Source organism: Tyto alba, unplaced genomic scaffold (assembly GCF_018691265.1).
Source record: "Tyto alba isolate M040663 unplaced genomic scaffold, T.alba_DEE_v4.0 Super-Scaffold_9, whole genome shotgun sequence".
In the NCBI taxonomy this organism is placed as follows: Eukaryota; Metazoa; Chordata; class Aves; order Strigiformes; family Tytonidae; genus Tyto; species Tyto alba.
In genome coordinates, this window is record NW_024881330.1 from 9760882 (window position 1) to 9773553 (window position 12672).

Below are 12672 nucleotides of genomic sequence, written 5' to 3' on the forward strand. Positions count from 1 at the left end.
AATTATTCCTGATATTTGACCCTGTTATTGTGGGACTTTAGAGAATAGGTCTGTATGCAAAGGCAATTCTGTTGTATATTGGTACTAGCTATTTACAGCATGGTATTATGACTTTGGTCATAACATTGTACACTGCTGTTGGATGCTGGACTGTCAAATACCCAGCAACACTAAGAGTTTTTTGACACAGTTCATAAGGGCATAAGCAGTTAAAGGATAAGCTGGAAGTCCCAGCAGTCCAGGTTCCAACAGAATGTCATGATTATCTTGTAATTACCTTCATGACCAATAAAGATAGCAGCACACCATTGCTGGGACATGTATGGAAGTACTGACTCTGTTATTGAACTGACTTGAAACAATATCATAACATTGGTATTTTTCAGGTTAATGACATGGGGAAGAAACTGGATTTTCTTGTTGATATGCATATGCATCATATGGAACAGCTGCAAATACAAGTCGCTGAGATAAGTCCATTGAAAGAAACTGCTTCTCCTGCAAAGGAGAAGAGAGAAGAAAACAAATATTCTGAATTGAAAACAATAATATATAAATACACTGAGCAATGTGCTCATGAAACTCCTTACAACTTCCAGCAGGTTCCAGTCAACAAAGTCAGTCCCTATGGTTTCTCAGCACACGGTCATACAACTCATTCACAACCTTTATCAATAGGTGGGCAAAACTCTGGCAAACTGCAAGCCACACCTTCCTCAACTTCATATGCAGAAAGGCCAACAGTTTTGCCTATATTTACATTAATGGACTCCCAGGTTAGCTACCACTCTCAAGGAGACCTACAAAGCCCTTACTCAGATAAGGTGTCTCCAAGGCAGAGAAGGAGCTTAACAAGAGACAGTGATACTCCATTATCCCTTCTTTCCGTCAACCATGAGGAACTTGAGCGCTCCCCGAGTGGTTTCAGTATCTCCCAAGACAGAGACGACTTCCCATTTGGCCCCAATGGGGGGTCGGCATGGATGAGAGAGAAACGCTACCTAGCAGAGGGGGAAACGGACACAGACACCGACCCTTTTACACCAAGTGGCTCCATGCCTTTGTCTTCTACAGGAGATGGGATTTCAGATTCAATATGGACCCCTTCAAATAAGCCAGTTTAAAAGTGTGTGTGGGGGCAGTCACTGGTTGACTTCTCCGTGTAATGTAAGCATACTTTGTATATCTCACTTACTCTACACCCAAAGCTTACTAGTTCAAAACACCAATGGCTGCATAAGATGCATGTGATATTAGTGGTAGTCATTCTGCACCATTTCATACAATTTACTAATGCAGTTTTTTTCATGCTACCAAAACTAAGGAGCTTAGTTTTGAGCATGGTTTGCATGACTTTACCCTATATAAATGGTACAGCTGATTTCTTCTATGATACATATCTATCTGATACTCTTCAATACAACAATAGTGAATTGATAAAAGGCAAGATATGGTGGTCCTTGCTACATTTTGTAAACAGAGCAGCAAAGTAAAAATATTTTCAGGAGCTATATCCCTTTATGAAAACATTACATCTGAATCCATTTTCCAATATAAGTAAATCAATCTCTAACCGACTTAGACAAGAACATCTAATATTCAAAGCAGGGAAAAATCTGAGTGAAAGTAAATGACCTTACTGAAATGTTTTTGTGAACTAAATGTTTCTCATGTGATCTCTTATACCCATAAAATGCAATGTCAAAATGAAATTAAGAGTAGAATTTAAAATTATCAAAGCCACCTCCTGGGATTGATCGTGGGTATTTATTTATTGTAAAATGTAAATATAAATCCCTCCGACTACTTTGAAAATCTTCACTACTGCTTATAAAATTACTCAAAGCATGAATACAATGCTATTTTGTAGAAAACTTTTTGCTAAACCCATTTGCTACTTCTGGGGCCAAATTTTCTTTCTGTTCCAAAAATACAGTGGTTCAGTGTAGGGAACTCCAGGTTTATACACTCCACTCTTTTATTGACTTTTGTGCTGCTAAGTAAGCTGCATAATGTAACTGTGCCTCAGTTTCCCTGTCTGTTAATTGGGAGTTATACTTGCATACATATACACAGGTTGTAAGGCTTAATTCACTGATATTTGCCACGCACTTTGAGCTCCTCAGATGTGCAGAGAATTGTTATTGTGTTCCCTAAGAATTCCACAATGTGGGATGCCACCAGGATCTGTTTCTCTCTGTTTACTGTTTCTCTTGAAAATGGACTGTTCCAAATCCTTGAATGTCTGCCATATTTAATATCAATGTACTAATACATAAATACCATTTTTTTTTCACCTGTCAGGGGATAAGCATGCTCCCTAGGCTTGAGCCAAATATTTTTCATGGGAATTGGAAATTATGTTGAGGGAGAACAGGAAAACAATCCAACTCTCTGGGAACAGGGCAGAAATGAAACAAAAATCTCACCACTACAGTGGAAATGTAGTGTCTATACAGCTAGTGAAACTAACCTGTCCAAATATCCTATGCAGGATTCATCTGGTGTCAACAGCATAGCATCCATTGAATGTCAAGTTCGATGGCTATGCATTCTTTACAGCTAGTGGAAAATTAATCAGTACAGTGAGCACGGGGTGCAAGAACCAAGGCACACATCAGCTTTAGGATGAGATTACTCTCATCTTTAACTCAATTATCTACAGTGACCAAATTTCTACCAACTTTAGATGGAGCAGAGGGTGGCTTGCTTAAATGTCAGGTGATCAGAGACACCCATAGTCAGTGGGAAGGCGCTCAGGCCTACCCCACTGATCCAAGGTGCAGCCCCTCTACAATGGCTCATGCCCACCTCCTGTTGAGAATGAACCCTGTCACTCCACACAATGACCTCACCACCATGGCTAGAGCACTGACCAACAAAGACACAAGGATTTGGCCCAGGTATGATGTTAGAAAGTGGACTTTCTGTAGTGACTGCTTGTATTATACTGCAGTGGCACAACTGAGCATCCTTGGCACATGCAATCAGAGCACAAGAAAGACATACACTTTACTGGGCATCCCATTATTTACTGGGTATTGAACAGGCTTGGATAGAGTGTGCTTCAATGGAAGATACTGTGTTGGGTTTTGCCCACAGTAATAAACTTCATGTTTACTTCCTCAGTATTGTGGACTTCTCATAACAGTCATTCCTCCCAGGGATCTTCTATTCTCTTCCACATGTAGGCATTGCCTTAATCTTCATTGTTTATTCTCTATTTAGAGAGACATCTAAAGGATTAGGATCTCCTTATTTCATCTGCTATTTCAGCTAAATTGTGATACATCTTTCCGGGACAGGACTTCAGGGAGGACAAATTGCTGTAGTTACTTGAGTAAATAATGAAGACCAGTTACAGCCTTTGAAGACTGGCCTGAGTCCATGGAGCTGTTCTGAGACCAGTAATTATGATGACATGAAGCATAGATTTAGTAATTACTTAATTGACAAAATATCCGCTGACCTGAAAGATAATCTGTGTTTGGTGCAGTTTCATGGCTAAATTTTAAGAGAATAAAACTAGCTGACAGAAGTGTAATTCATTATAATTTGGCATATTGAGAAGAATTCTTTGGCCATCAGTGTTTCTTGGAAATACTTGTATTGCACCTGCTGCAAGCTTTCTGATACAGAAATGCATGCCTGTGGCAAGATTTAACCCTTATGCAACAAAAGAATGATAAAGAGTGAAAATTGATTTTAACATTGCTAGACTTCTGAAGTTGGTTTAAGTATATGCTAGAGAAGCCTGCTTCACTTTTCTTATATGTCAAGTGCCTGGCATTCCTGCTGATTTCATTTGAGTTTGTCCCTTCTTAAAATGCTTTCTAGATCTGAGCAATCAAAAATCAAGCCAGCCAAAAACCAAGTGCAATCTGAGAAATTTGTTTGTGAATGTCTTTGACCCTGGCTATGCCATGCAGTTCCCTGCCCAATTCCCCCTCAAATTCTTCAGTTCAGGTTTCTAATTTCTCCCATGCCTGGTCATGTAAAGGGAATATTTTCTCAGTATTAAACCTGGCTGAAAACCCATAAATCACCTCATTATAAATGTCTGTTTATTCCAAGAGAAAATCCAAGCGAGGGGAGAGACTTGGATAAGTCTTGACTGGCACACAGAGTGCAGCCTCAGAGAAAGTGGGATTTGGGCTGCCCTGCGCTGTGTACACTTAGCAGCTGAACTGCCTTCAAGTTAATATTTTTTATGGGCTTTAAGCACCAGTTTACTATATGCAGTGTAAAAGCACCAGGTCATGTATTTGTAACCACATTATGAAATATTTAATGTACTAACTGAACAGATAAGGTCTGCCTCTTCTTAAAAGGCATTGGTGGTAAGCAGGACTTTCTGCAGTGGACATCTCTGGATCCTCAGGAAGAGACCCAAGAAGAGGGTCAAGGAAGGTCTCATTAGCTTATTTTAATGCTTATTTTTTCTAACACACTTCTTTGCACCGTAACAAGTGACTTTTCTGTTCAGAAGGGTGATGTGCTTAGCAGCTCTCTGTCTTCTACATCATCTGTATTAAAAATAGGGTGTGCATCAGTTCTGCTGTCTGTGCCAACAACAGATACATGCCAAGATGTCACCAGCAAGGTGAGATCTGGAGACCATCCCTGATCTGGGATTTGCACACAAACTTCATCAGACTCCAGTTCAGGATCAGACCAGGGAGTGCATCAAAAATAAAGGTACCTGTGATTATTGACCCTAGCAACATTTAGATGGTCAGTACCTGCTTTGCAGAATAATTTCACCATAGACAAGGAATCCTTATTCACACTTTCACTTGACTGAGGCACCTGCATCAATAGCACCTGTCATACGAGGAATGGATTAGATATATCCCTTCCTCCATTTGTGTGTGACATTCAGTTTAACAGCTATCAGTTCTGTGTCTGACCTTCCTAGCATCTAGAATGAAACTGACACTTTGTTTGCATATCATTAACATTAAATTAACCATTGGGATCCACTCTTTGCTGACTCCTAACTCCTACAAGTGACCAAGGGTTCATTTCAGGACTTGAGATATTTTTCATAAGTAGGTGTGGGGATTTCCTCTGCTCTCCTTGAAATCGGTAAGAAGCCTTCTCAAACATGCACAGGGAGCAGGACTGGGTCCTAATCTGCCTTTATTTATGAATTTCCTTGTAAAAGACAGGGTTGATCTGGAGACGTTTTTCTTAGCTCCATTTTTACACTGATTTTTCAGTCACTAACAACACACGTCTGAAAGTTTTTGAAAAGGTGAATCTGTGTTTACATGGTGTGGCTTTCTTTGCATCATTATTATCAATCAAGCTTCCTCACCTTAGATTCAAGCTGAGAAGAACTCTTTAAGGCAGAAGTGAATGTTTAGTTAAATTATACAGGTATAGAAAATGTGGTTTATGTTCCACTTAAGGAGTTGGTCCTTTAAATAAAAAATCTAGTCAGGTAATGGCTATTGTCCTTGCCTTGGATTTTCCCTGCACTGAATTAATCAGTCCAGCTCCTATCAAAATAAAAGGGAAGTCAGCATGTGGAGAGATTGATTGGAAAGTCCCTAAACTTTGGCTCTATTTGCTCTGTTTTTATCTGTAACTTTGCTGCATTGTTATGGTTCAGAGAGGAAATAGTTTTAAATTTTTCTGCTTCAAATTGTGACCCAGCAGCACCTTAGACTAATTCCCACCTGAACCCACGTGTAGCAGGACTGCTGACTTGTGGCCTTCAGGCAAGCACAGTGGTCCAATCAGTTTGCAAGATCACAGCCTAAATCAATCAGAAAATGCAGATTAAGGAGTAAATTCAGGCCTCCTGGGAGCCCCATTGTTGCAGGGGTGTTACATCTGCTTATGGAAGAACCGAATGTGTCCTGCTTAGTGCAGAGCATGTGGGAAAGCTGGATCTTGATTCCATGCACCCCACAGCCCCCACCTCTAAGCTTTAGGTGCCTGAGAGCTGCAAACCTAAATTTTCTACAGCACCTCACTAATTTGCTGTAATACCACTTTTTCAGGAGCCCATCTGAATGTGGGTGTTCACTTTTGAAGACCATTTTCAGAGGTGCAGAGAAGAAGGGGCCATTTTCAAGTGGTTTTAGCTGGGCACTAAGGATGAAGATCCTGGGTATGACTATTGCTTCTGATTGTTTAGGCTGTAAGATTTGATCCTTCCCAATTCAGCTTTTAGTAGCTTCCCTCTGAAGTTAAGTGAAGCAAAGTAGTAGAAGTGGGATCCTACTTCCATCCTCAACAATATGCTGAGACTGAAGGTTACATAGCCAATTGCATTTTGTTTTCTAGTTATAGCATCTTATTATTACTAGTATTTGTGCCTTGCTCACTAAAATTTTCTCCATGCTACAAAGATGCTTTTCAGATTCTGGCTGACAAGGGAACACAACTTTTATACAAGTGGCCTTTAGTGCTCTTTATAATATTATTTATTGTAATTTTTAAACTGTATGTGTAATTTATATTCTGGCACTGTCCAATATTTGAACAACTTTAATATGTTTATTTCAATATATTATGCAAACAATACTTCTTAACTGATTTTTTATGTTCTGTCTTTAAAAACTGCACCACTTATTAATAAATAGAAATTTCAATTATGATGTGGAGGATTTTATTTTCATTTATATCGTGATAGCTTCACACATATTCAGAGAACACCATGTCAAGTGTACCCCCAGCAAGGACATCAGTATGGACGTTTTGATCATCTATGCAGGACTGAACTTGTAGCTACAAGTAAGCTTTATCTGGCTTCCACAGCTAGTCTTGTTATAACACACAGTAGAGCCCATTATTTGTGACTTCTTTTGATTTAGTAACCATGTAACTTATGTGGTTTTGGTCACACGTGTGTGTGTGAAAATGAAAAATAGTGAAAAATACATTCGTATTAGAGATATTAATGTGCTAAAAAATTATGAGGTTGCACATAAAACATATAGAGAATGTAGTAATGGCAGGAGGCTGCTCTGAATATTCTCTGCAGGGATTTTAACAACTAGCAAAAGTTGGGTTGGGAATTCATTTGCCTAAATTCTGCCCCTGGTTCTGTTGCTGTGTGTCTGTGTGCTCTTGGCCTTGCATCTTCAGCTGTCCATCCATATTCCTGATGCGTAAAATCACCAGAAGGCTGTTCACTTGCCTCCCAGTAACATTGTCAATCAGTATGAACTATTTAAAATATATTGCTCTCTTGCACAAGTAGGAGGCTGTTACTGAGGAAAGTTCATCCGAAGCATCTTTTCTAAGAACAGTTCTGTCTGTAGTTTTGGCTGGGGCTTAGCATTGTAATAGTATTTTAAAATATGTTTATATTTTATATTTTTTTTCTCCTAGCTGCTGGTTTGTAAATTGTCATGGCTTCTTGGAAGAGGCACAGACTGTGCATGCACATGTGCACAACCCAATTTGGTTGGCTCACAGAATTGCAGGAGGATTGGTGTGTGTGGAAGGAGAGGGATGTTGTAGAGCCTGTCTGTCTGAGCAGATCTGATTTCTCTCAGTGATAACAGTCGTGTAACAGTTCAATATCAAGTCGAAGATGTCAGTTTCTGTTCTTGTTAGACCCCTTTTGCAAAGAGTAGAGGCAAATGAGCACTTTTCAGAGTATGGTCCAGTCAGTCCTACATCAATTGACCCAGACTGTCTCTATCAGATGATGCCTGTCTCTAACTGGCATCTTTCTTAACTATAGAGTAAAAATGACCAGCTTGGACAAAAATGTATCTTTCAGATTGCTAAACAAGATGAGATGAATCCCATCCTATCAGTTCAGACAAAAGGCTGAAGGGAAATTGCCCTGAATGAGACAGGAAGAGAGCATGTGAAACATCACATCTTCCCAAAAATACCACTGGACCCAGTGAGATATTTTTAAGGCATTCCCTGTGGCTTCAGCTTCATGATTGTCACCAAGGAACCAGCTCTGTTCAACAATTAAAATGCAACCTAAAGAAATGTTTCTTAAATTTTTGTGGTAAGTAAAAAATTATTCAACAGTTTTCCAGTTTCTTATCCCACTTCTATATCCCTGTAAATTGGGAACAATTAAAAAAAATCCTGTAGTAGTACAACATCCAGTTGTGGTCGTTTGGGATATTTTTTTTGTGTGTGGCTTAGTTTTGGTTTTGATTTGGTGTTTTGTTTGTTTTTTTTTTTTTTTAATGGACCTATTTAAATAGGATCAATGTCAGGTTTTATAGCCAAGTTCTAGCATTTCTTTCCAAATATCAACAGTACTTTTTTAAACTAATGCACCAGAATTTAGCATTTCATGAATTCTTGTGAGATTCTTTTTTAATCTCTTGTGTTCAGTTTTCTACACAGCTCTAAGGACTACGTACAACACTAGCATTTTCTTTATTCCCTACATTTCTTTTCAGGCAAACACAAAGGTACTTCAAATCTACTGACATCCTTTTATAGACAATATTACCACACATTATCATTACTGATTTAGCAGTCAATGTCCCAGTTTGAACTGAGCAGCAACTGCACAGCAGAATTCTTGTGCACAGAAAAGCAGACAGCCACGGCAATGACATTTAAACAAGTATTTCACAGACACAATAGGTGACTCACTCAGCTTTTGTTCACCTGAACTGAAATATACTGCATTAAAATTTCTCCTTGGCTGTCACCCAAATACATAAGCATGCCAAATCACTCAATTTCAGTAGCACGCTGGGTCTGATCTTTTAAGAAATGGATTCTAAAATGGGAACAAGACGTGATACCTATCCTCAGGCAAAACCCTGTTTACATTCAGGGAGTTTTCCCCTCCTTCAGGCTCTGCTTACATCTGTACAGGACCGCTGAGGTCATGTATAAATGTTGCCTGCCTGAGCAGAGTAAGACTAAGACCTAACAGTTTAGAAAAGGTAAATATCGATGCATCCAGTATGGCAGAAGCAACAGTGTCAGGAGTGGAAGTTTCTCAGTGTATCTTTTTCTTCTCAGGATGCTTTGATTTTCAAGACTTTCCAGAGTCTTGAAAACTAGCCCAGATAAAATGGTCTCTTGATTAACAGGATGCATCATTGGCACAGAACACCAGGAGAGGTAGGCTTTCTTTAAAGGAATTACCCTCTAAGATGAATATTTCAGGCATATGGTCCTGATGGCTGGTAGCCTGGTGAGCTTGCGACAGCACTACAGTTCCTCTCCTGCTTCCTTGTGTCAGATGCAGATGGTCAGAAGTATATATACCAGGGATCATGAAAAAAAGGAGGAGATATAAGATGTGCTATGAAAGTTTTGACAAATTTGATGGGACCAGTTATGTGTCTGACACATATCATATCAGAAATAGCAACGTGGATAAATCACTAAATATTTTCCAAGTTCTGGACTGCTGCAACATCTCTGTATCTAATCAAAGTTACATGAGTCTCTAGATTTACAAATGTGGAGTGCTTGATCACTAACTATTATTTTTAGAAGCCCCAAAGGAGCAGTGTAAGGTATTGCACAGGTCTGTAAAAAAGTCACGATGTGTATATAACACTCAAAGAAGAAAACAAAACCATCAGGAGTGTACCACAGATAAATTGGTTTTGAGATTTGGTATACTCTCTGCAGTTCCCTTTTTGTTTTATAGACAGGAAAACAGAGCCATGCAGTCACTGAGACAGCAGTCATGCTCACTGATTTTCTGGAGAAATATTTACACTATGGATGAATGTTTGGTGGCACAGCTCTGCAGACAGGTTATTGCAATGGCTTTGTTCTTTTCAAGACTGTCCAGTAAGTAAATATGTTTTGCTTTACCAGCTCAGCCAGCTCATCTGCCTCTGCTTTAATTTTTCTTGTCACGACATGCCAACAACAATGTTGAGGAATAGAGTAGACCCCAGCTACTCGGTTCTTATGTACTTGATGTATCTTCGACTGGGGACAAGTAACGGCAGTCTTCAGCTGATGAAATGCTGGGTATCCCTGGTGTAGAAAATTTGGCCCATTTAAACATGTGAAATAAAGTTCTTGTGATAGAAAAAAAAAAAAGTGGTTCTGAGAAGCACAATCTTTCTCATTTTCCAGCTGAGGTGAGTTTCTGACAAGGAACATAGCAAAAGCATCTCATAGTTCTTTCCACATCAGCTGTGAAAATATTGTCACTACATACTTCCACAATTTCTATGCGTCCTTTTTTTCCTTTCTCTCTCCTTTTCTTCTCTTCCTTAAGAATGTGCTTGAATTCACCAAAGTTTTACAATGTCAGACACTTTAAAGAAAAGCGTTCACTACTTTAGACAAATAAATACACAAAACATTCTTACTGGAAACAGTCAACCTGAATGTCTGTGGAATTTAGTGCTCATTCTTTTCAGGAGGTTCTGTGGTGTTAGTATCAATCTTGGGAAAATATTAATAAGAAAGATTAAAGAAAAAATGATATAAGGGAGAGGATTCATTTGCAATTCTGAATAAATTTACTGAAATGGGAAAGTTTTATGAACAGGAGTAAATAAATATGTATATATAAAAATATATACTTGAGATGCGACAAGATTAAGTGCCAGGTCCTGCACTTGGGTCACAACAACCCCAGGTAATGCTGCAGGCTTGGGGCAGAGTGGCTGGAGCTGCCTGGCAGAAAAGGACCTGGGGGTGTTGGACAACAGCCAGCTGAATATGAGCCGGCAGTGTGCCCAGGTGGCCAAGAAAGACAATGGCATCCTGGCTTGTATCAGAAATAGTGTGGCCAGCAGGACTGGGGAGGTCATTGTCTCCCTGTACTTGGCACTGGTGAGGCCCCACCTCGAATACTGTGTTCAGTTTGGGGCCCTTCACTACAAGAAAGATGCTGAGGTGCTGGAGCTTGTCCAGAGAAGGACAAAAAAGCTGGTGAAGGGTCTGGAGAACAAGTCTTATGAAAAGCAGCTGAGGGAACTGGGGTTGTTTAACCTGGAGAAAAGGAGGCTCAGGGGAGACCTTGTTGCTTTCTACAACTACCTAAAAGAAGGCTGTAGCAGGGTGGGTGTTGGTCTCTTTTCCCAGGTAACAAGTGATAGTACAAGAGGAAATGACCTCAAGTTGAACCAGGGGAGATTTAGATTGGATATTAGGAAAAAATTCTTCACCAAAAGGGCATTGGAAGAGGCTGCCCAGGGAAGTGGTTGAGCCACTGTCCCTGAAGGTATTTAAAAGACATGTAGATGTCGTGCTTTTGGACATGGTTTAGTGGTGGGCTTGGCAGTGGTTGGCCTTAATGATCTTAAAGGTTTTTCCAATCTAAATAATTCTATGATTTTATATATAGTTCTTCTTTTAAGAGATGAGATTTGGTTAATTCTTCTAAAAGAAGAGTAACAAAGAAACATTATTACACTTAGAGAATTGTCCTTAATGAAATTTGTGCAAAAATAAATAAAATATAATTAGAAGTATATTGCTAACATCTGAAGTGAAATTCAGATGAAAAGAAAGTTTATAGAGCTAGTATATTTCTTAATAAAATAAACTAAATATCTTGTAAATCTGTAATAACAGAGGACTAAAAGAGAAATGTTGACTTGATATCAGGCTTTTTCAGAAAAAAGGATGCAATTTTCAGAGTTATTACTTTTCTAAACAAAGTTGATTAAACAATTACTCAAAGGTCCTTGCATGGGAGCATTTGCTGTAGTATAATAAAGTGTAACCAAAGATAAAACTTCAATCCTCCGGAACAATCTTGGATTAAGTTTGCTTGTTCTTTTTTTACAAACAGGGCTTCATTCTCTATTGCACGTTAGCATCTGATGAGAGAGGGGCACAGCTGGATATGTGTTTTCTTACTAGGCATACAGGACAAGTAAGTTTGCAAGATGCTTTAGGTACTACAGTATTCCGTGTGTCACAGCTCATCTTTTAGGGCAACAATGGTTTATACCCCAGCCAGGGTGGTGGGCAGTCGTAGCTGAGACACTGGCAGACTTGGACAGAGAGATGGGAGGGGATGCTGGTTGCTAACTCTGGCTCAGGTCACAAGAACATATGGCTGGAGCCCTTGCAGTCGGTCACACATATTGCAATCGCTATGTAGAAAAGTGTGTTTAAACGGTCTAAGAAAAAAGCCCCAAAAAAGTAGTGCATCACTTCCACACTGTTCTCAGCCCACAGAGAGATAAAGCACCAACATTCAGCCTTTGTCTTCTCCCTCCTTACCAGAACTTCATGCTATGCTGTCCTCTCCCTTACAGATAAATTACAGACATTTGGCTTGAATGTGTGTTTATTTAAATTGCATTAGCAGGGACTTACCCTGCATAGCCTTCGGCAAATGAATGCATTTACTCCGTAATATATACGAACTATGTGCCTATACTGTGTTACTAAGAAGACACTAGAAATTACTTTTTTTTTTTGTTCTGGATTTTGGGTTGCTGGTTATGGATACAGTGCTGTCACACAAAGAGACACTGGAAAAAGGAGCCACGTAAAGACTATACTCCTGAGAAAGTGACTTGCTCAGAGTGATGCTCCGAGTGAGAATATGGCATTGTCCCCAGGAGTCAAAGTTGAGTTTGAACAATAGCCTCCTCCCCGATCACCTGAGCATTGCTCTGCAGCTGAGGAAAGTTAAAATTACAGAGTCTCAGGGTAAAACACAGCATGAGGTAAAACCTGCTGAAAGTCAAATTATCCTCATAGCCAAACATCAAACGGTTGGAACTGATC

At 39.5% G+C, this 12672-nt stretch overlaps 1 protein-coding gene across 2 annotated transcripts in view; it reads left to right on the forward strand.

Moving 5' to 3' along the window:
- The window catches only part of KCNQ3 (potassium voltage-gated channel subfamily Q member 3), a 206078-nt gene extending 199470 nt beyond the window's left edge, over positions 1-6608 (forward strand). For both annotated transcript variants that reach the window (XM_033011791.2, XM_042786139.1), the window contains one exon: positions 387-6608. In XM_033011791.2, coding sequence (XP_032867682.2) covers positions 387-1124 — 738 coding nt within the window. In that variant the 3' untranslated portion in view covers positions 1125-6608. The remainder of the gene's footprint in view (positions 1-386) is intronic.
- The last annotated feature ends 6064 nt before the right edge of the window (positions 6609-12672 follow it).